Genomic DNA, 24,794 nt, shown 5'->3' on the forward strand with positions numbered 1-24,794 from the left:
CAATCTTATTTTCATTCTGGGGGTTCCTGCTGCTACTTTCAACCAACACCTATTAATTAATGACCTTAAGTAACTAGGGGAAAGGACAATTAAAATTATTTTCAAGGCTATAATAAGATGTGTCTCAAATGATCACAGATTTTTCTCTTCATTTCTCCTTGTCAGTGACCATACCATGGAGTTAGAGTCATTCCATATTTCATTTTTTCAGGGTGACTGTGACTTAATTTCCTACTTCCATCTCTCTGAGTTCTTATACATCCTTAATGCTTTAACCCCTCCCATAACATTTCAACATGAAATTGTAACTGGGTGGGCATAGTTACATTTTAGGGGCAAATATGAATCATTATTTGTGTAGTTCAGTTTTTCTCTTAATGTCACTAAATATGATATGTCACCTCCATAATTCAGGAGACAATATTCTTTCAGTATAAAAGTGATCCCAAATATAAGCTGAAGGAATTTAGGAGTTCTATCATGTGGTCAGGAATTCATGTTAATGAATTAAGAACGTAGTGTGGCAAACAGAAATTTCCTAACATTTTTCACTTTCATAAGAAAAAACATGGTCTCTACCTCTCCAAATCTTCTGAAGCTTCAATACATTCAGAAAATATCTTTGGACATCACATAGTCGCCTCTGGCTACTTATATCTGCTTGTTGACCCTTTAGTCTTGGCTACTGACCAATGTCTATGCTCAGAGTTTACTAACTTGGTTGGGGGTCTGACCACAGTCACCCCATGCCTAGACATATTACCTAGACACTGCAATTTCTAAGATCACTATCAAATTCAAAACAAAACAAAACAAAGCCCTCTTTCTTCCATGAACTGAATTGTGTCCCCTTTCCAATTCATGTATTAAAGCCTTAACCAATGTGATGGGATTTGGAGATGAGGCTTTTGGTAGGAAATCAGGGTTAGAGGAGATCATGAGGGTGGGACCTCATGATGGAATAAGTACCATGTTAAGAAGAGGCACCAGAGAGCTAGCTTCCTCTCTCTGCTATGAGAGGACACAGTGAGAAGGTGTTTGTCTACATGTCAGGAAGAAAACTCACACCAGAACTCGACCTACTGGCACCTTAACCTTGGACTTCCAGCCTCTAGAACTGTGAGAATAAATGTCTGTGTTTAAGCCACCCAGTCTGTGGTATTTTATTATGGCAGGCTGACCTGACAATATACTTTCTTCTACATTCTCTAAAATCCCTTTACAGAATTGAATATTATAGGTTCCAACAATTAACCTTGCAGTATCCTTTAAATGGCAACCAAATCTGCTTGTTTTGAATTAAATTCTGGAACTCATTGATATCTTGCTTTTTTGCTGTTGTAGGCATATTCTTCACTCTTTTATCATTCTTTCTTATTTCCCCTGTATTCATCTGCAATTCCATCATCTCTTTGGCAAGTTTCCCCAAACCCATTGTTTATTGATAGAAGGAGCTCAAGAATGAAATTGGGGATACCAGAGAGTGAGAGATTTAGTCCATTTTTTGCCCTACCTAATGTTTCTCGAAGTTTACGGTATTAAACTCAGGGGCCTTGAGAACCTAACAGAGAAAGGAAATAAAACTGATAGCTAAAATGCATTTAAGACATTTCTGATGGGAAATGTCCCAGTTTGGGGTTGCTTAAGAGATTAAATATCTATTTTCCCTTTAAAAAGGACTAATACCCTAATTATTTTGACAAGATGCAAATAGGTAAAATAACAGCATTTAAAATAAATGAACATGAGTTTCACATATATTATTATCACCAAATAATGAATTGTTCTCCAAATCTGCTCTGCATTGCATAGCAGAATGAGACACAGAAAGCCCTGGACAGGAGTACTGGCCCCAAGAAAATTACAAAATAAATAGCAATGCTCAATTTCAGAGAATTATATCACTAAGTATTTTTAGTATGTTGTAGAAAATCACAAAAAGTCAAAAAGTAATCTTGCTTTTTATGAGGCCCGTGAGTACCTAGCGAATATTACAGTAAAGGCAGACAGTTTGCATGAAGATTGCTTTTCTTCACTTACAGGATGTAGGTGATTATCCCCACAGACCACATGTCCACCTCAGGTCCGTAGGCGCAGCCTCTAAGAATTTCAGGTGCTGCAGGAAGAGCAAAAATTGTGTTAAATTGAAGTTTAAATTCAACACTTACATTTTAATAACAATCAATGGGGAAGAAATGAATTCATCAACATAAACTTCAGAAGAGTTTTATAACCAATCTTCTTTCCCCAAACCAAAGTAGAAGGCTACAATTCTTACGTCTATATTCATGGGAGAACTTATTGTCTCTCTGTGTTTAGAGTGCATAAAGAGAAAGCTGTTAGCTTTAATATTCCACATTATGCAGAGCTCTGTCTCTGCTACAACAGATCCCTTACTTCAAAGGGAGCTTTGTACACAGTAAGGAAAGAAAAAAAAGTTTGGCATAGTAAGGGAACAGGCACAATTATGCTACCTTGAGAACTCGGTCTGTTTGGAGCACGGGTGTTCATGAGTGTTTGTGTTTGACAGAGGCCGGGTAAACAGTGGGAAGGACTGAAAAGTCCCTAGTGCCGAAAGGCTGGAACAGGAGCTGGGAGGGCCTGGCATATGCCCCCGGGTGATGTTGAGAACTACAGAGAGCAGCTGTCCCCAGTGAGTTCGGGGCTATGAACTGAGAAAGGAGGACTTCTCTGTGTAGAATGGGGCTACTCCTGTTAGCCCGGCCCACACTGTGAAAGAGGAAGGCGTTCTCAACCACAAAACAGCCCTTAGTACAGAACTGTGAAGAGTTCTTTTATGTTTTATTACCTTGGAGCCATGAAAATGGAGAGTTAACTGAATCCAAGCCTTATGGATTGCAGGTGGTGTTGGTTTGCCTTACTAACAAAGGAAGAAAAGATGCCAGAAGTCTACTGTCTATGCAGAAATAAGGCTCAGAACTACAGCCCAGAGTGGGCTTTTTTTATTTTAAACAAAAATGCTGTAGGTGTCAGTGGGGTCCCCAAAGAAGGAGCTGACTGATGGATGCTGAGGGCTCCCTGAGGGAGGCCATGGGGATGGGGGGGCACCACATTCCTCCTCGTGGCTGGGGACAGAAGAGCAAGTGAACGGGACCCCCGTCCCTGCAGGCTGGAAATACCATACTGCCACAGTGAGCTGTCCACATGGGCCTCTGGATTTAACTTTCAGGAAGAAACACAGCGGCTATTCCACTGACATATTCCCACACTACCCCCCTCTCCCCATCCTTCCCCAATCAGGATCTTCTCATGCCTGTAGAACTTGTGTTCCAGGCGACATAGAAGATGAAGAGTCTGTGCGGTGAAATGGTGTGCATTACAGCACGCTTAGCAGCAAGTCAGCAAGATGCACCCTTTAAGGAATCATATCTGGGGCCAAGTAGTTCTCATGCATAGGCAAATTATTCCTAGAAAACTTCCCTTTTAAGATTCAATTAACATAATTAAGGAAAATGCATGCTGCATGCCAACACCATTCACTCTGTCAGGTTAGCTTTCATTTCCCAGAGCAATCTGTACCCCACAGACGGTTCCTTTGGGCCCCAGCAGCCCCAACACTGAATTCCCACTCACAAATGCTTTGCTCATCATAATGCATAGGAAACTCAAGTTAGGCTGTCACTCTCACGAGGGCTCCTACGTCTGTCTGTGCATCTGAGAGCTGTTCAGTCTGGGAACTGAAATGCATGCACAGGTCTTCACAGCCGTGAAGGGCTACCAAGCCCCACACTGCATTTAAACAGAAATACAGAAATAGGGTGGGCAGAGTCTTTTACAGTTTCTGGGTCTTGGATTCAACCTCTAAAATCTGAGTGAACTGGACTGGCTATTTCCAAGTTTAAGTTTTAGCCTGCAAGCCACTGCGATGCTGGTAAAGGGAGAGTCACTGACAGTTCAAGCAAGACGAGAGGACAGTACTCTACCCACGGAACCTGCTACACTCCCTCCCTCCTGCCAGAGCGCCTTCTGTGTGTGCTGCTCCATGGGCACTTCTCTTATTGGCTCCAGTGAAATCAGCCCTCCCATCCTGTGCTGTTTAGAGGGCAGGACGCTGTCGCAAAGGTGAGATGCTTTTGCTGGCCATTATTCACAGCTCCCAGGCCAACAGCCTCCAATAAAGTGAATACCGTGGAACAAAATTCTCTTCGAATCCACTTTATAGGGCATCTAGCATTCTTAACTGCCATGGCAATATCTCCCTTCATAGCACTGGGTACAACCTCACTTTCCAGAGGCAATTCATCTCCTTGTAAGGCATTATGTTGCAATGCACGTGAACTTGTGGTATGACAAGCTGAACTTTCCATCAGGAGGCTCATAGACAAAAGAAATATAGAATGTGTTTGTCCTCCATAATACATTTCTCTTAATATTTTTTAAAAAAGAAATTAATAATATGTATTAATCATAATATAAAATTTGGGTAAAACACACTCTAAACACCTAGACACAGTTAGATACCATTCATACTATCCTTTAAATGTTTGCAATTACTAATTAATGTGACCTTGACTTCAGAGCCACCAGAACATACTCTTGTAATCAATCTATCCGAAGCCTTTCCATGAGCCAAAAGTTTTTCTAGAATGAAGTTCAGGTTCTGGCACACCAGGGCTTCAAGTCTCCCAGGGATCAAATGTCCTTTCAGGGAATTCTACTTACCTGTGATTTTCTTAGAGTGAGAAATAGCTGACAACCTCCAACTGAGTTCAAGAAAAGGCATCAGATAGCCCACCTTTAATACTATAAGCACACCTGGATGTCCTTCCTATATTTTCTCAACTCATTGCCAAAACAAACAAACCAACAAAGTGGAGGGGGAAGAAAATTTCAGGTGTGATACAGTTTTTAGAATTAATTTAAAATAATTACAGAGGCAGAGCTGCCTCAAACAGATTGTCAAACTGCAGCGGGAAGGCCGGGGAGGGTTGGGGGGCAGGAGGTAGGGGGGGTAAGAGATCAACTAAAGGACTTGTATGCATGCATATAAGCATAACCAATGGACATAAGACACTGGGGGATAGGGGAGGCTAGGGGACTGTCTAGGGCGGGGGGATAAAATGGATACATATGTAATACCCTTTGTAATACTTTAAGCAATAAAAAAAAATAATAAATAAATAAATAAATAAAAAATAATAAAATAATTTAGAGTCATCTTTTCTGAAATAGTCAGTAATCATTTATTGATTTTCCTGGCTATCTTTTAAGTTTCCTTTTCTGCCTGACCCAAGTTCCCTGCCACTTCCTAAAATTACCTTATCGGTCATGCTATTGTCCATTGAACACTAACTACGACAGAGGTCCTAGGAGAAAACATACCCCAATCTCCAATGAAGAATAATTTTGGTAGATGGTTTTGAAATTGCCAAGATATCAGACATACCTTTTAAAGAAGCAATTTTAGCTGAATATAAAAATTATATCAAAAATTCCAACTCGAATTATAATACTTATTCCCCAGTATACCACTTAGACCTCACAGTGCTGATTTTTTTTATAAGACCATGGTACCATTAAAATATCTAGAGATTGAGGATCTCTCTAGAGATAGGAGTGATTGTCAATTCATTAAATAAACTCACTCTACCAAATTCTGGAAATGGTCTTAAATAAAAAGCATCAGGTGTGGAGTATGACACCCAGGGACCATTCGTGCAAGGTTTTCCCTCTTTTCCTAAAGCCCGACTCTAGGGCCTAGAGAAAAATTAAGGTTGACTTTGGTCCTTGATTGTACCTTCATTGTGCCAATGCCCTAGGGCAGTGGTCGGCAAACTGCGGCTCACAAGCCACATGCGGCTCTTTGGCCCCTTGAGTGTGGCTCTTCCACAAAATACCGACTTCTGCGCATGGGCCACGAAGTTTCAATCGCACTGTACGTGCGCGCCCGCACGTGGTATTCTGTGGAAGAGCCACACTCAAGGGGCCAAAGAGCTGCATGTGGCTCGCCAGTCGCAGTTTGCCGACCACGGTGCTAGGGGAAGAGGAGTGAGGTGTTAGAGTTCAAGCCTGCCATCATGGAGCTTATAGTTTGGAGGGGGAAGGTGAGGTTGATCAAGAAAACCATGTGAAGAAACGCAAAGTGGTGATTGGACATGCTTGTAGGGAGTGCGTCTCTGATAGAGGGTTGACTTGGTCAGAATGAGAAAGCAGTTTTACCTGAGATGTAAAGGATCCAGAGCAGTTAACTAGGCAAAGTGGGAGAGGGCAGTGGTTGGGGAAAGAGAGAAGAGGGTGCGGGCGGAGAAAGCGCATATGAAGAGACCTTGTGGCACAAAGGAGCAAGGGGCACCCAAGGAACTGGGGGAAGTCAGTGTGGCTGGAGCACTTAGCAGGCAGGTCAAAGCCAGGCTACAGATTCTAGTAGGTCAGGGTTGCTGTTTGTTTATGAATTCTCTCCTATGCTTTCATTTTAGTGATGCAAAACATACGTGTGTGTGTGTGTGTGTGTGTGTGTGTGTGTGTGTGTGTCTTTTTTTCATCTTAAAGCCTGAATCTATCTTTACTTCTATGCTACAGCATAGGAAATTTTCACTGTAGAGGCTTTTCTTAAATTCAGAGTTTCTTGGGGCCACAAAAATCTATGTTTTAGGCTTTAACTCAGCCTTTCCATTTTCCTGGACTCTCTTGGTCTTTTAATACTATAAATATTGGTCAATCCACCTCTCACTTAATATTTTTTCATTTAAGCTGTTAAAAAGTCTTCTTTGCCACATGAACTGTGTGATATTTCTCGATATCTTTTTTTAAGATAATAGCACAGAGGCCACACCTCTTTTTTAAAATTTATCTTTACTGTTGAACATATTACAGATGTCCCTCTTTTTCCCCTATTAACCCCCCCCCCAACTATTGTTGTATGAAGAAAGTTAGCCTGTTTCTTTTTCTTACCTTTCCATTTTTGTGGGATGAGGTGGGGTATAAAAAAATAAACCGAATTAATAAATAAACCCAACTCATCCTAATATGAACACTATTTAAGAATCTCTTTTGTATATGGAGATGCAAATATAAAGTCATGGACTTAGGATTCAAACTCTGACCAGTGTTTAGTATGGCAAGTATTGCGCTTTTTTTTCCTAAAGGTGCTATAAATCTTACTGATAACTATCACTGATTCTTTTGAAACTTTTTATTTCATGCATGTCTTTTCTGCAGCAACATTCTAAAATGGAACATTTTGCAGGTGTTTAGGGCCCAAATAACATATTTTAAGTTAAGTCTTCTACCCACTTGCCATCAATCACCTCTTCCTTCTGATCTCTTTCCCACACATCATTCCACCCTCACGTATGATAACAGAGCTGAGTCTCACAGCCCTGTGCATTCGTGCGAACGGCTGGTTCTGTTCCTAAGTAGTCACAGTTACAAAGAAGTAGGTGCAGAAAATGACATAGATGGAGAGACAGAAGTTAAGGAATACCAGGACCTTAAAAGATGGTCTCTAAACCAAAGAGAACAGGAGAAATGAGGATATGATGTTGGTGAGAACCTCTTTTTTTTTTTTTAAATATATTTTATTGATTTTTTACAGAGAGGAAGGGAGAGAGATAGAGAGTTAGAAACATCGATGATCGACCAGCCACCTCCTGCACATCTCCTACTGGGGATATGCCCGCAACCCAGGTACATGCCCTCGACCGGAATCGAACCTGGGACCTTTCAGTCCGCAGGCCGACGCTCTATCCACTGAGCCAAACCGGTTTTGGCGGTGAGAACCTCTTTAGACTCCATTTGATCAGCCATCTCAGGCCAAATTATATGTGGTTAACTTTGACTTAACTAGGTGGTTGCCATACTCCTCAAGTTGACTACGCAGTTACATGCAGCTGTAGTGGTAATATTTAAAAACCATATATCTTCTGGGTAATACCAAAATCAGCGGGATTCTTCCTCCCTCCCCTTGTTGATAACCCCGAATCCTGAGAAATAAGTCAATCAGCTTTTGTGACCATTTCCCAACCCAGGGAGGCAGCCTCTTCTACTGCTGACAGCTTTAGATGTTAAAAGAGTGTTTTATATATCGAAGCCCAAATCTGTGCCTTTCAGCATTCATTCACAATTCCTAATTCTGTCCTGTGGCGCTTCCTCTACTATTTGATATCTATGAATGATAAATGTGGTTCTTTCTCCTCTTGCTCAGGGATCAATCTGGGTCATTTCCTTTTCTGCCTGGAGAGTCTCATGACTTTAAATAGCACCTATAAGCTGATAATGCCACATCTGTATCAACCACCATGTCCTTGCTCCTGAACTTCAAACATATACACCCTTCTGCCCACATGTCATCTCTCCAGGATGTCTAACAGGCATCTCAAAATCAACAAGGCCTAACCTGTTGTTCCAAAAGTCTCCCTCATGTAAGTAAATGTTAACTCTATCCTTCCAGTTGGAGCTTTCGGATCCCTTTCTCCTACCATTTCCCGCCTTGTCCCTGCACTACAACCAACCAGCCTCCTTCCTGGACCTTAAAGACACCCAGGCGTGTTCCTGCCACAGAACTGGTGTCTCTGTCCCCTCTACCTGGGATGTTATTCCCTAGACATCACATGTTTGCTCTCTCCCTCACCTCATTCAAGTCTTTGCTCGTATGTTCCCTGTAAGTGAAGCCTTCCCTGATCACCCTGTTTAAATTGCAGCCCAGGCCCCTAGCACTTCCTATTCTCTTTCCTAATCCCATATCCTTCCATGGAAATTGTCATTTCTTTTCATCTAACGTACACACTCATTTTGTTTATTACTTGTCTTCTTCCACTAAAATGTACCATCCTTAAAGAGAAGAGTGTTTTGTTTTTCACTTTTATACCTCTAACACCTGGACACTGCCTGGTGTGTAATAGGAGTTCAGTAAATATTTATTAAGCAAAAAAGGAGCAAACGTCTACAAAATTGAAGTTCCACAGGATACACATTGTTTAGGTCAGTACCAGACCAATGCAGAGACCTCAAGAGATTCATTTCCTGTAGATGTAAAACTCCCAAGACAGCTTACAATAAGCCCACATTCAACCTGCAGAGTTCTGTCCTCTGCAAGGTCAAGAACAAAGGAGCTATGGCCTTTCCTCACCACTTTTCTTTACCTGGCACTTGTTCATTTGGATCAGGCAACACAAGCATGCCTCTGGGACAGTCATATGACGCTTGGGGACACAGTCTATCTCAGGGACAAAGAAGGGCTGTGGTCAGGAACAGAAGCTGGATCTGGGCACCCTCTACCCACCTGCTTAACATTTTCTTTCTTCCCCTCACCTTCCCTGCTCCCTTCCTATTGTCAACAAGCCCCACGGGAACCCTCGGGTACACACACCATCTATCAAGCAGAATGTTACAGAAAGTGCAGTTGACATTTCACTGTGTATTTAATTCTTCTAGTTTTTAAAAAGTTCATAGTAAGAAGAAAGTCATCACTGGGGGTATTTAATTAATTCTCAGGTGAGATCATTTCTTACATGTTTCGGTTACCTCTAAAGTACTCTTCTTATTTCACTTTAGCTATTTAGTCGTCTAGAAAAGAACAAAACCACATCCTTTATGAAAGTATTTTGAAAGCTTGTATTTTACGTTTACTTCTTTTCATTTATATTTTTCTACATTTTTCTTATTAGTGTGTGTTCTTGTGGCAGAAACCTCTCTGACTGTAGGTTGTTGAAAAATTGTTTTTAATTTTGGTATAGTGAACATAATAGCTTATTTCTAACGAGACCCTGGGAAATGCCAAGAGATAATAAATTCTTAACAGCTATGGACCCTGGAAATAGAATTTGAATAAATAGACAAGTAGAAATATGAAATATAAAATACACAGTTTAATTAAACTTACAAATGAATTAGATAATTGGTATTAGGGATATTTTTATCTCACCCATCACCATATTAGTTTCTTTCCTACTCTACCAGCTTATAGAGTCGGCCCTTGAACAGCATGAGCATAAACTGCACAAGTCTACTTACACACAGATCTTTTTCAATCAATACATACAGTAAATGTATTTCCTTTTCCTTGTGGTTTTCTTAATAACATTTATTTTCTCTAGCTTACTTTACTGTAAGAATACAGTACATAATAAATACATAACATACTGGTATGTGCTAATCGACTGTTCATGTGATCGGTAAGGTCTCACATCAACAGTAGATTATTGATAGTTAAGTGTTGGGGGAGTCTAAAGACATACATGGATTTTTGACTGCAAGGGGTTGGCACCCCTAACCCTTGAGTTATTCAAGGGTCAACTATCCTTCTTTTCTGTGATTGCTATGGGTAGGTTTTAGCTAGTTAAGTCTTAAATAGCTAAAGCAGTTAAGACATTTTGGTAGTAATATTGCATAGTGACATTGTAGCACGTTTATCAGAAGTCATGGACCAATGGATTTTTTTTTGAAACCTATTTCTTTTCCCAAGAACAAGATGCCAAGAATTTATTTAATGTTGAACTATTCATGGATTAATTCAGAGAACTAGTCATTGATTTCATCTAGCTGGGTCACAAATTTTAATTTTCTGGTCTGGAGTTTTGTTTCAACGGGGCATATTTCCCAGGAAATAATATTTGCTTAAACACAAGTATCTGACTTTATTTTGAAATTTACTTACAAGAGAACCCTCTGGGGTAAAGGATTTCTGAATGGCTTTTCCTTTTTGTATTTCTTGACAAATGACAAATGGTATAACATAAACACCCACTTTCCAGTATACATAGAAATAATTGATCTAGAATGCAAGGAAACAAGCTCACATCTTCCCTCTCCATCAATTATATGGCCCTCAGACACTTTGAGTTAAATGTAAAGTCCCTGTATAAAGGAGCACACTAGTCTTGTACTTGGGTCTCATTTTCAACTCATTCTATAAATGAACAGTTTCCTTTCCACCTAAGTATCTCAGAAGGACACACACCAAACTGATGTCAGTGCTTATATGTGGTAAGGAGAGAAGGGGCTAGAACTGAGGGTGAACCTCACAGGGAACTTTAGCCTGGTTCATAAATGGTGTAATTGTTTGTAAGACAGATAAACAGTAATTATTATATTAAATTTTTAAAAATTCAGAACTCTGCATCTTTCCTCGGCTCCGGGCCATCTACTTCCTTTGCCCTGATGTTACTGTGACTTCTGTTTTCTCCTAACTCAGCTTTTCCAGTTTTTCTGTGTTACTATGCACAGGTGTATTTTTAAAATCCTGCCCCCTCAACTACTCCCACTTTGAAGCAGTATTTTATAACATACTGAAGTAATATTTTCGTGAACTTCCTTAGGTCAAGAGAATGTATAAATAACTGTTTATTTATACATAATTTAGACCGTGCTCTTGTAATTAAATATATGGAACTTACTTGTTTTTGACTTCCAAGCCTGCCTCAGCCTAGAAAAGTAATTCCATGTGTATGTTTAGTACATGAGTCCACAAAAGCATTTTAATTTTCATCTCAATTCTCTCTCTCCCCCCACCCCAGTTTTCTTGCTTCTTTCTCCTCCTTTTCTTATAATTTAGCATATGACTGCTTCCTGGTGAGCGTCTACCTATATAGCAGAGTGGAAGGATTATCTCGATCATATTCAACCACTCAATTCCCTCTTTCCCAATTCACAGCCCTAGGGTGATCTGGATGTCTACAGAGGAAAAAATAGTAAATGGAAAATAGGCCTTCATCATAAGGTGGCATTACCTGTAAGACAGGCTTGTTTATGGCAAGGACAAGCATCTGATATAGTAGTTTTACCATCGCTTTATATCTAATAAATAAATGATTGAACTTAGGAGTAGGTCAGACACATTATCTGCTGAGAAGCTGTTTATGAAGCGACAATAAACTATGTGTAGATTTCTGACTTGAGAAGGCCAAGAAGGAGCATTTACAATAGCTTTCTCATTTGCCTTCTTCTGACCGCTTTTCTCCTAAAATTCATCTGTCATAACGTCATTGTCAGGATATTTATAAAATACTGATTTGAGTTTAAAATATGATGGTTCTGATTAAGAACCTTCGATAAATTACTATTATCTACCAAAGCAAGTCTGAATTGTTTAGATGATGTACAAATTCTTTAAAAATATGGTCCATATGACCTTTCCAAGTCCATCTGTATCCTCTGTTCCAAGGAGTCTATGTTCCAGTCATGCAAAGCGATGAAGTAACAAACAGTCCCAGAACTTGCCAGATGCTAGTGCTCCTCTGTGACTTTCCCTGCTGGCGAAGAATGCTTGGTGGCCACCTCTTCACTTGTTAAACTCCTACACATCCGTCAGTGTCCAGCTCAAATGTTCCTCCCTGTACTCTTGAGCCTTTGGCTCAGATAAATGTAAAATGGATCATAATAGACTTTGATTTATTGTGTACAGTTCTTTCTTTTATAGCCCATGAAATCCTTGGAGGGCAAGGCCATACTGTTCTTGCTCTTGTAATCTCAGTGTCTAAAATGGAGCCCATTCGATAGCTAATGTTCATTTTATCAATGAATGAATCATTCATTCACAGAATGACCATTCTGGTATGCTGCAAAAAAGAACTGCTCTTATCACTATTATTAAAGCCCTTGGAAGGTTGCTGTTCTCTCTTAGTCACAGAAGGGACTCTGAGAGATCATTAATGTAATTGCATACTGGTCTTCCCAAGCTTTAGGCTGTTGGCAGATGAATTTAGCCACCGAGGGGAAAAAAAGGGTGAGTTTCTTGCTGGCATAGGTTAACAGCTATTGTTCTGTCTCTGGATTGTGCAGTGTGTGGGGGGTGCCTTCAGGCCATCCTGGGAGATTGTGCAAGAGGATGTGAGGGCTGTTGCACTGTCCATCTCCAGAGACTGGGGAGCTCTGGCGGGAAAGGCCTGAAGCCCTTCTGTTAATGAGGCTAGGCCAGTGCCATCAGTGAGAGCTAGGTACTGCCCCATTCTGTCTGTTGTCCTATATACCATCTGAATTAATGACACACCCTTCCTCGCACACCCTCCCAAATAAAAGCAAATAAGGAAAGTGACAAAGAGCTCATGGCTTTAATTCCAAAAACAAACAAAGCTGTTTTCCTGTCTTCTTCACCAGTGATGGTCTTTCTGCTACTGAGTGGGTCCAGGAGTAGCTACGGCCCAAAAGGCAGATGCAGAGCCCCCCAGTCCTCCCCACGGGGGCCCCCTCCATCCCTGCTGTTCTAACAGGGGTGCCCTAAAACTGACATTATAGAGCCCCTTATAAGGAAGAAGAGGTGGTCGGAGTATCATTGACATATGCCTTCCTTGTGGAGACTCGCATTAAATTGTAAGCATTTTAAATAGAGATATTAGGAGTTTAGAAAATCAGAACATTAAATAAAATATATTTCAAATAACAGTGAAACTATAAAATGTCAGTACTAAAGAGCGTACCGCAATACCCTGGGGTTCCACACACCGTCTTCATGAGCACTTGATGGTCCACAATTTTGGAGAGTCCAAAATCAGCTAACAACACAAGAAAAAAAAAAGCAAGTTTTTTTCTCAGCTTATATAAGATGACAGAATACCTTTGTTATTCAAAATAAAACATTTGTTTTTGTATTTGATGAGTGGATGTAGATGGAGACCAGTCACCAGGGAGAGAAAAATTAAAAAGCGTAGCAATAATATTTTAAATCTTGCTTTAAATTGGAGGAAAATATGATTCCTAAATACATTTTATACTTTTTTTTCTATAATTCCCAGCTTTGAGCATTTAAGCTATTTCTTCTTGAAGTAATAGTTACAAGAGACATATTTTGTTAAATATTAATTCTAAGATTTATGAGACTAACTCTGAAGGACCATATAGAATTAGTGATGTAATTCAAGGCTTTTAATCCACTGGAATGAATTAAAATGAAAAATGAGACATTCATAAATATTGAAAAAATGAACAGAAACATCAAAAGGTTTATTCTACTTCAAAACAATGTCATTCCCTAGTGTATTTGACGGAGAAGAATTTACTCTCAGATGAGAATAATGACCTTTTTTTGGGCAAAAATCCTTTTTATTTATTCCATAGACTATTACCTAGATAAAACATTATCAAAGGCTGCTATCATTATGGTCTACTTGCTGGGCTACATCTGCCTCACTCAGGAAACACCAGGAGCACTTTGAGGCCATTCTTCATGAGAGGCAGGTGCAGAATGGATGCCATTTTAGACTTCAGAGATAAACCCACTTTTCCACGGAGAAGCCAGATCCTTATCAGAGGAAGCAGCAGGAAGTCCTTCAGAAAGAAAGGCGCTCCTGCCTAAATTAGAATCTATCCATCCATTTAAAGACATTTCTCTAAGGATAAAATCTTTGAAAGTGATGTCAAAGGAAATGGGAGCCTGCCTGCCGTCCGTCCGCTGCCGTCAGGAGTGATTATGAGAACACGCTGCTGCCCCGCAGGGCGTCAGCCTCTTTTCTTTAGGGTCTTGCATTCATAAAGCACATTCTGTGGTCCGAGCGCTTCCATGATATGTATGACTTAATCTTCAAAGGTGTTAGCACTTGCAAATGCAGTGAATTCATCAGATTAGCATGATAAAGGAGAGCACCAAGAGAGAAATGTCCTTCAGAGGATTTAATTTAAAAAATGTGAAACCCTACACAGGCAGGACAAAACAGATTCTGCTAGGGAGAATTCATCTAAAATAAATTCTACTTTTTTGCAAATGAAGATTTACTTTGGAAGGCACATGGAAAGTAATATTTAATATGGTTGTTTTTTCTAAAATGCTGATTGAAAGATCTCTTTGGGTAGATCCCAAAGTTCATCTTTGTAGTTCCTTAAAAAATCTTATTGAAAAAACAAACAAACAAACAAGGTTTCCAGAGTCAGACTAGCTGTCAGTGTACACATTAGCATGTTAAAAGTTTGGGGATAAGTCCTGAAGAAATAAAAATCTTGTTGAAGTTGGCATTTTCTAACTTATTCTAACTCAGGACCGCCACAAACCACTTCCCCTCCTACAAAGGGACTGATGGGCCTTGTACCTGGGCCAAGGAAACAGCATTCTATGAGGTGCACTTTGGGAAGCAGAGCTCAGTTTATCTCTGTTCATATAAACAAGTGACTCAGAGCCTAAATTCACTGATAGGTACCAAACATTTGGTGTCAGAGTTCTTGATTATTTAAAATTAAGCTCCATCTAATTTGTGGAATGAAAGTTAATAACCAAGAAAGAAGTATTACGTTTTCTGTGATTTTTTTCCTATATAAACATATTTACAAAATACAATTTCACCTCCTGAAGTTCCTGTTATTTCTAAGAGTTGTGATTCCTTTGTGTGCCCCGCATTGCAACACTAACTTTAGGCACTAATTCAGGTTAACATTCCAGGAAAGCGCACAGGCTTCCAACACTGTGCCTTATTCCTTTACAGACAACAAATATCCTAGAAAATTAAGTGGAGGTGACATTGAGTGGAGCCATATTTAAAAATTCCACAGAATACATTTCTTCTGTTCTGGAAAAGGGGTCAGCAGAGGTCAGGCTATGTCCTCACCAATTTTGAGTGGTGCATCTGGGGCTGGAGTTGCATAGAGGAGATTCTCTGGCTTGAGATCACGATGGACAATCCCATTTTCATGGAGGTACTAATAGGGAATATAATGAGGTAACATTCATGTAATTATATTTATGGTCCCAACATTTTTATTTACTATTTTCAGAACTTTAATAATCTTTACTAAATTATGTGATTCAACAACACACACATATAATTTCAAAATAAACACCATAAAGAAAAACTATACATTGTTCTAGAAGAGCTTATATATAGTTACCTAAAAGTGAAATGCAATTTAAATAATATAAAACCCAATAAATAAATACATACAGAAATAAATAAAATAGAACCAATTGCCAGGAATAAAATATTTACCCCTCAGAGAATATTAGTTGCAGTTCTCTTTATGCATATCAGCTCAAATTGGCTAATTATTATTATAATAAAGTCAAGGTGCTGTGCCTTGAAATTTGGTTTATTATCGAGAAAGCATAATTGTATGTGTCATCTTATAAATTCCAAACCAGGGCGAAGACTTCAAATTATCATTTGAACAGACATTTGGATGAAAGTAATTATTATAGAGAACTCATGCAATCCTGGACCCTGTGCAGGTCTCTCTCCTCACTGCCTCAGGTGTCCGCCCCTGCCCCACTCCCATCCCTACTACTGCTCTTGCCTTCAGCAGGCCACATGGCCAGCTCCTCTCCAGACCATGCTCCATACTGTCACAGGGTCATATGAGGAAGGGAGGGGGAAAGAGAGGAAGGGAGAGGGAGAGAAACATCAATAATGAGAGAGAATCATTGACTGGCTGCCTCCTGCATGTCCCCCACTGGGGATCAAGCCCACAACCCGGGCATGTGCCCTTGGCCGGAATCGAACCCGGAACCCTTCAGTCTACAGGCCGATGCTCTATCCACTGAGCCAAACTGGTTAGGGCCCACAGGGTCATTTTTGTGAAGTGCAGATCTAGTCAGGTCACTCCCTGCTTTCGCTGGCTTTTGGTGTTGAGTGGCCACAGCAATGCAGCCTTTGCTTTTGTATCTCCAGCAGGGGTTGAAAACTCTCCAGGGGCATGCAGTCGTGTAAAAGAATGAAGCGAGTTGGACGCATGTGAAATAAGAGGGAGACACTGGGAAGTCCTAGGGTCTGCAGCTGTCCCTGGAGGGAGTATGACCCTGAGGAGGACAAGGTGACTCAGAGTCAGCAAGATGCTGTCAGGCGGGAATGCAGGCCCCAGGTTGCTAGCTCTTCTGACTTTTCAAGGTAAGATGAAAATTCATTATTTTTAATGTAAAATATTCCAAATTTTAAATGTTGGCAATGAATTTTAAACCCTGTACAGGTCAGACAAAACACTCTGCAATCTTTGATTATTGCTTTGGAATTTAAAACAATCCTTGGCACTCAATAGAAAATTGTTAAGTACATGAATACAATATCTTTCCCGACTGCTTCTTAAATTAAATCCTTATTGAGGCAGTGCTGCTAGGCTTCTCTTTTGCTGTAAACTCACCTTGAGTGTTTGTGTACTCCTTCCCTTCAGCTCCTTGTTATAGCCCCCAAAAGTACATGTGTGTAAAACAAATGTGTGGTGGAATCTGATTGATTTTAATTTTTTATTATGTAAAATTTAACTATAGCCGAAACCGGTTTGGCTCGGTGGATAGAGCGTCGGCCTGCGGACCGAAAGGTCCCAGGTTCGATTCCGATCAAGGGCATGTACCTGGGTTGCAGGCACATCCCCAGTGGGAGATGTGCAGGAGGCAGCTGATGGATGTTTCTCTCTCATCGATGTTTCTGACTATCTATCTCTCTCCCTTCCTCTCTGTAAAAAAATCAATAAAATATATTTAAAAAAAAAACAAAAAAAACCCCAAAAAACTTTATTAAAAAAAATTTAACTATAAAATTATATATTGGGTGATATGTTTTTTAAAATCTTTATTGTTAAGATTATTACAGATGTCTCCCCCCCCCATTGCTCCCTCCACCGGAATCCCACCCTCCTCCATGCCTTCAGCACCCTACTGTCTGTGTCCATGGGTAATGCATGTATGTATGTAAGTTCTTTGCATATAATCTCTCTCCACCCCCTCACCACCTTCCCTCTGAGATTTGTCAGTCTGTTCCATGTTTCTATGCCTCTGGTTCTATATTACCAGTTTATTTTGTTCATTAGATTGTTTATTTTGATTATTACAGTCAATTGTTGATAAATATGTATTTATTATTCATAAGACCCTTTAACATTTCATGTAATACTGGTTTGGTGGTGATGAACTCCTTTAGCTTTTTCCTATCTGGGTGATATATATATTGAGTGGTCAGATTATTATGGCCACCCCATCAGTACAATGAAGTGAATTAGTTATGCAAATAATAATAATAAAAAAACCTTGAGAGTATTTGCTTAAGCAGTTTTCAATATTCAGTATTTTTGGAAGTGTCAATGAAGTACTAATGGGGTGGTCATAATAATCTGGCCAATCATAATAATCTGGCCACTCAGTGTATATTTAAATACTTTTATTGACTTCAGAGAGGAAGGGAGAGGGAGAGATAGAAACATCAATGATGAGAGAGAATCACCTGCACACCCCCTATTGGGGATCAAGCCCGCAACCCTGGCATGTGCCCTTGACCGGAATCAAACCCGGGACCTTCAGTCTGCAGGCCTACACTCTATCCACTGAGCAAAACCACTAGGGCTGGGTGATACATTTTTAAAAATAAATTTTATATAACTGGCAGGCCTTTCATGTTTGCTTATCCTGAACACCATCCATCTGCTACAAATGATGTGCTCTGAATATGAATAAATACATTCAGTTGGTAACTATGTCTGGTCTGAAATTAACTGAACAAACTATGTAATTACATTGCTAGCAGTTTACAAATGTTCTAGTTCAAACCTGTTCCTTAAGCTCCAGCACGATTTTTCCACCTGCCTCTGTCTCATTCCCAGCTGGCTGCTTCCCAGGTACCTTCGGCTCTACATGTCCAAGATGGAACTCTTGACCTTCCCCAGCCCCGTTCTTCCAGCTGCTCCCACCGCAGAATGTGGTCTCTCGGTCAACTCAAGTGTTCAAGCCAGAAACGGATTCTCTTCCCCACCCTGCTGCCTCCATCCAATTCTCAACCGAGTGCTGTCGATTCTAATTCCAAAATGTCTCCCGAACCGCCCACCTCCCTGCATGTCATTGACATGATCTTGGCTGGACCATCACAGCAGTCCTTTAACTACTCCTTTGCTTCCCAGGGTTCCCCCTTCAATCAAGTCTCCACTCAGCAGCACAGAGAGCTGGGCATTACTCCTCCTTGGGAAACTACCCAGAGGTTTCCCAATACTTTATCCCGGCTTTCCAGGCCTTGGTCATCTGGCTCCTGCCTCCCTCTCCAGTCTCATATTCTGCCACTTCCCCCTCTATTGCTCTGTTCTGCCCATACTGACTTCCTTTCAGTTCCTCCAACGCCCTCATCTCCTTCCTACCAGCTGCCCTCTCTTATCAGGATGCTTTTTTTACCCCTTTCACCTGGCCAGCCCTCCTCATCCTCAGGACACAACCATAGTGTCAGTTTCTCAGGGAGGCTGCACCTGTCCTTCCAAAGTAACATATGTATGTGCCCACTCTCCTGTGTTCTCACTGATTCCTTTTTTTTTTTTTTTACAGCATGTCTGATTCCTTGCAAGCTTTACGTTCAGGATGTCTCCTTCACTAGACTGAAAACTCTGTGAAGACATGGAAATTTGCATCTGTTTTCTCAGGTTCTCAATGCCTGGCATTGAGTATGCACTCAATAAACACTTTGAATGATTAATAAATACTTCAGTTTTCCTATTGAGAAACTGGAATGCCTATGGGCATAATCTGCATTTTGTATCCATTTGCCATTATTAATTTGCAATAGAAGTTAACGTTTTTGTGCTTCCTTTGCAACAGTAAGTTCCAAAGCAACGTTTTGATATGTTTAGTTGTAATAAGGCTCAACATCTGTGAGCTTATGAAACATACGAGGCTTATTGTTTACTGATACTCAGTCTCCTCAGAGATGCTCACTGAGTATCAGTTAGATGAATTAGATTTACAGCATCATTTTGAGAAAAGCCAAAACCCAATAAGAACATTTTAACTGAAGGCAAAAAGATTTCACCTTTGAAATGACATTTTGAATAATTACATAATCCATGTTTGTTCTTCTATATTAGCATTAAGTTGATAGTTATGGCTGAACTAATTTCTTCACATCCTTTGAAGTTGATCTGAACATCATATGCCTCAGGGGAGTTTGGGCAATGACAGTTGAAAATTCATCTGTTAGTTTTCTCTCCCGTTTCCTTTATGATTGAAACATCCGTAAATTGCACTTGCCAGCGTAATAAAATGGAACTGGGAAGTGATTCGCCAATGATAACATGTCAGGGAGCAGTGGGCAAGCCGAAAGACCTCTGTTAGTGAAGGAAGGAGGCCTGCTGAGCCCCAGTGGGGAGCTTAAAGGTGACCAGGCCTGCTGGGGTCCCTGCAGTGAGGGCCACAGGTGTGCACTATGCTTTGGGGTTTGGGTGTGGCCTACAAGTGTCTGGATAAAGCAAAGCTTTGCTGAAAAATGCTCGTTGGTGTAGCTGTATCATGGGGGAAGTGAGCAGGATGCTAACAGAGAGAATAACTGTGATGCCACTAGGTGGGGAAACCTGGGGTTTCACGTTGGCGAAGTTGGTGGGGGAGAGGTCCCGGAGATTAGAGACTCAGTTCTTGTTTCTGATTTTGCATCACTTGGTGCAACAAGTTAGAATGGGAAAACATGGAGAGTCTCAACAGGTTGAAAATTCATTTTCCTGTCTATTTATATATGTACATGTTAGAAAACTATATAAAGTACATGTTTCCAAGGATGGTCTCTATAGTGCTGGTGGAAAATATCATTTACCTGTACTATTTTCCTTAGGTTAAACTCAAAACCTAAAACATTCACTCAACTAAGACTTCGGTGCAACACTTATTGCTTTCAATAGCAATTATTAAGTGAGTGATTATTATTTTAAATTAGGCATTATGCAAAAAATTAATGGAGAAAAGCAATGTGCCTTGATTTAAACATGTACATCTCATGCTGGGACAATACAAAAATATAAAGAAAACTTAAGAAATGTGCATTGCCGGGAGCCGGTCCATCCTTGCTGTTTCAAGGGACCTGGGATATATGGCATATGGTTCTTAATATGTTTGCTCACCTTCTTGGCGCTGTGTTTTAACCAAGGTCACCTCTCCGAGAAAGGTTGAATCCCCAGGTAGGGATTTTCCCCTGAAGTTAGGGAGGGAATAAAACCCCTCAACTAAGTGCCAGGCGGGTAATTAATCCCTTTAACTATGAACAATCATGCTTAAACTACATAATCTTTTCTCCCTGGAATGGAGATAAGAAATGCCCTAACCTTTGTAATAGAGATTGATAGGATTGAATCAACTGGTATAAATACAGTTGTAACAAGACAGAAACACTCAGAACTTAGAACACAGAATTCAGAAGACAGAACACAGAACTCAGAACTTAGAACAGAATCAAGAAGACAGAACCTACACGGAGCCTAGAGACAGAAGAACTTTGCTGGAGAGAGCATGCCGGAGGATCCTGGAGAGGGACTGGCCTCGGAGCCTAGAGACAGAGCCTAGCGGGAGAACATGGCAAGGGATCCTGGACTGAACCTGACTACAGAGATTGGCAGGAGAACCTGACTGGAACCTGGACACTGAACCTGACTGGAGAGCCTGGACAGAACCTGGCTGGAGAACCTAGCGAGGGAACATGGCTGCAGAGCCTCGCTGGAGATCCGAAGCAGAACCTCTCTGGAGATCCAGACCAGAACTTGGCTGGAGATCCTGGCTAGAGATCCTGGCTAGGCTGCTGATCAACTGAACGCTATCTCCGTGCCCTTCCTTCTTCGCCGACTCCGTCCACACCTTTGGGGACCCCTGGACCCGCTGGGGCTGGACCCCGGCAGTGCATGTAATCTACAAATGAATTAATATGTAAGATGTATTTGTATATAAGATCAGAGCAAGTGTATGTTGTGAGGCAACTGTCCAAGGGGCTGTTGAGAATGTTTAGAGAGGATAAGCACGTGATAAATCCATTCTCTTATGTCCAATGCATGTGTCCAGATTTGAGAAAAGATGAGATTTTAGGACTGGAGACTATGAAAAGTTTCTGCCAATTAAATGGAGGCAGTAACCAGGAGATAATGCATAGCTTGAAATAAGGTCCAAAAATAATCTGCTGTAACAGAGAAAGACGCAGAAAACACATTTTTATAATGAGACTGAAGAAATCAGGCTGCAGAACAAGAAAATTAAAGTGAGATCCTGAATCTGCATGCTGGGGTCAGGCAGTCGGTAGTCAACAGAGAGGCTTGCCTCTGTTCTGCTGGAGAAGCTGATTGGGCAGGACACAGGATGAAGGTAGAAAGCACCTTATCCTCAGGCAAAAAGACGAGCTTCTCCATAATGAAGAAGCTGGAAGAAACATTATGAAAGATTAATGTGCTTCAGACCGCTCCATGCTTTATACATTAATAAGTTAAGAATGGATATTTGGGGTGGATTAGAGAAAGTTTTGGGATACAAGTGAAAATTATATCAAATAGGAAAGAGTGAAAATCTGTACATTTTTCTTTAAATCCACAGATGTGTAAATGGTTCTTAAGTATTAAAATAGAATGTAGGATTTAAACAAATGACCCAAACATATCTTACCATTTGGTCTTTCAAAAATATGCAATCACTCAAAGCTTAAACTCTCTTTTAAGCAGATGAAGATAATACTGATTCTCTGAATTCAGGAATCTAGACGTGTAATTAAACTCTCTCTATGGTCCTAACAAAAACTGTGTCATTGTGTAATGAAAGCTGCTGCATAGCAATTTAGTTTAATTACAGCTATGCTGTGGTCGATGGGCTGTGTGTGGTTAATTGATAATGTCTCAGGAGTTAGTAAGGGGAAGTTGGAATCTCTTTAAAAATCTAACAGGACAAAGAACCAGTCATTAAAAAAAAAAAAAGTAAACAGTGTTCTGACTATAGTTCTATTGGGATGGAAAAATTAAACTGCATGCATTAGCTCTTCTCTATTCAGAAAATTTAGAACCAATATAGATCAATTTAAGTAAGAACTTCATAGTGGAACATTCCACTTTTGGTTGTGTCTTCTTTGAAGATCTGCCTCTACCTTTGTCTTTACCCTTGAACTCTATATTTTTGACCTCACAAAACAGGCATAAAAAGGCAACTGCTTGTGAAGAAATACAATAATTGAACAGAAGTTGAATTTGGCTACAAAGAACTGAATAAATCTTCTGTCCAATGTCTTGCTATTGTACCACATCAGGCATGTTGAACTTTTAAAAGAATTGATATTATTTCTTTTTTATCTTTATTGTTGAGAGTATTACAGGTGCTCCCCTCTTTCCCGCTCTTGTCCCCCAACACCCAGTTCCTGCTCTACCCCAGGCCCCTACCACCCTATTGTCTGTGTTCATGGGCAACGCATATAACACATCAGGCATGTTGGACTTGGGGTCCCACCATTAGTCTGGTTACTAACAAAGTTACAGAGCTGCTTGCACCTGGAAAAGTCACACCCATGGAGCTATAATTATTCCCACCTACTCTTGTTCTAAAAAGGGTGGAATATGCATTTGCACATATTCTTAAATTTATTTGAGACAGATTTTTAAGTCTAGCATGTAATGAGGCTCTCTTTCATTATGTCAAAATAAGTAGTTTTCAAGAACTGAAGCCAAGAGTAAAAAAAGCAGAGGGAAATATAAACAGGCACACCTACTGCAATACATCTGTGTCTTTAAAAAATATATCACTCTTTTCCTGCTATGTGACTTTAAAATGGATGTATCTCACTTGTCTTGTTTCAGTGTTAGCCCTCGAATTCCTGTGGTTGGTGCCTAGGTCTGCTCACCTGTGTCTCTGGCTTTGGGCCCGACATAGTCCATAGCAGGGTATAGTAGCGGGAGGCAGACAGCCGTGGGATTAAGAGCATAAACTCTGCAGTCATTTTGTATTTTGCATTCTAATCCTGATTTGCCCTGGACCAGCTGCATGACCTTGAAAAAGTTGCCTCATCTTTCTGAGTCTCAGTTTCCTCATTTGTGAAATGAAGATAAGGAGACCCATCGTCTTACAGGTGTGAAGAGCAAGTGACATAATGTACATGAAGGTGTTAGCCAAAGCCTTGTCCACATTAAGTGCTTAACGACATACATGGTAGTGATGGCTGGCACTATTGTAATTACTGAGAGAGTTATTATTAGGTCGTAGCCACATTCAGTCCAATTGTATATTCCTTTTAAGGCTGTATCTTCTTTCAGTTTTCTAGCAAAATAGAGCATAGGCATTTAGCTGCTTTGCTAAATGGCCCCTTATATGGATAAACAGAAGGGATGGCCATTGTGAATCAGTGTGGAACAAGGCTCTTCCTCAGTGATATGAACTTAGAATAAGGTGGCATTTCTAGGATTCTGAGGGTCCAAAGCCAATAAAGCCTTCAGTGTGGCTAAGTTCTGTAACAGTAATTTCACAGGTAAAAGTCAAGAAGATAATTTAAAAGTTAGATACTGTGGTTTTGGATCAGTTGCAACATTCAAGGGAACATTTCAAAGGATAAATTACACATTATTCATAAGTGTAAGTGATTCAAGGTTAAATTTTGAGAAGTAGAAACCATGATTGCAATGTAAAATATATGTGTGAGAAATTACATTTTTCAATGTGGATTTTCCCCTGTATCTATCATTATGTCAAGGTCTATGAAATTAGACATCTTTCCCCAAACATAGAGAAATATGCCCTGCATATTTACTTAGATATTTTAACCATATGTTCCTTGAAAAATGTTTTCCTGCAGAGCTGGGTTACCATTACCATTAAAGTAATGTGATTTTTTAAAGTTATGTGATTTAACAATTTTTTGAATTATTAAATGTATTTGAAGTCCTATTGTCTTGCAGACACCATGAATATAAAGCCAGTTCCAAAATATTCCTAGGAAGGCAGGGTTGGGTAGGTAGGTAGGAAGAAATGAACCAAAGAACTTGTATGCATATATGCAAAACCATGGACACAGACAATAGTGTGGTGAAGGCCTGGGGCTGGGAAGTGGGGAGAGGAGGAATGGGTGTGGGCTAGGAGGAGTCAATGGGGGGGGGGGGAGGGAGGGGACATGTTGCTGTTTGAAAGTTTTATGTTGTAATACTTTCAACAATAAAGATTTAAAAAATAATGAAATGCT

The 24,794-nt window shown here is 40.3% G+C and overlaps 1 protein-coding gene across 2 annotated transcripts in view; it reads right to left on the minus strand.

Annotated features, from left to right (window-relative positions):
* Positions 1 to 24,794, minus strand: part of CAMK4 (calcium/calmodulin dependent protein kinase IV) — a 160,906-nt gene that overhangs the window by 12,044 nt on the left and 124,068 nt on the right. For both annotated transcript variants that reach the window (XM_059693925.1, XM_059693924.1), the window contains 3 exons: positions 15,489 to 15,579; positions 13,374 to 13,448; positions 2,041 to 2,116 (listed from right to left, as the gene is read on the minus strand). In XM_059693925.1, the coding sequence (XP_059549908.1) occupies positions 2,041 to 2,116; positions 13,374 to 13,448; positions 15,489 to 15,579 (242 nt within the window). The remainder of the gene's footprint in view (positions 1 to 2,040; positions 2,117 to 13,373; positions 13,449 to 15,488; positions 15,580 to 24,794) is intronic.

The sequence above is a fragment of the Myotis daubentonii genome, chromosome 4 (genome assembly GCF_963259705.1).
Source record: "Myotis daubentonii chromosome 4, mMyoDau2.1, whole genome shotgun sequence".
Taxonomy (NCBI): domain Eukaryota; kingdom Metazoa; phylum Chordata; class Mammalia; order Chiroptera; family Vespertilionidae; genus Myotis; species Myotis daubentonii.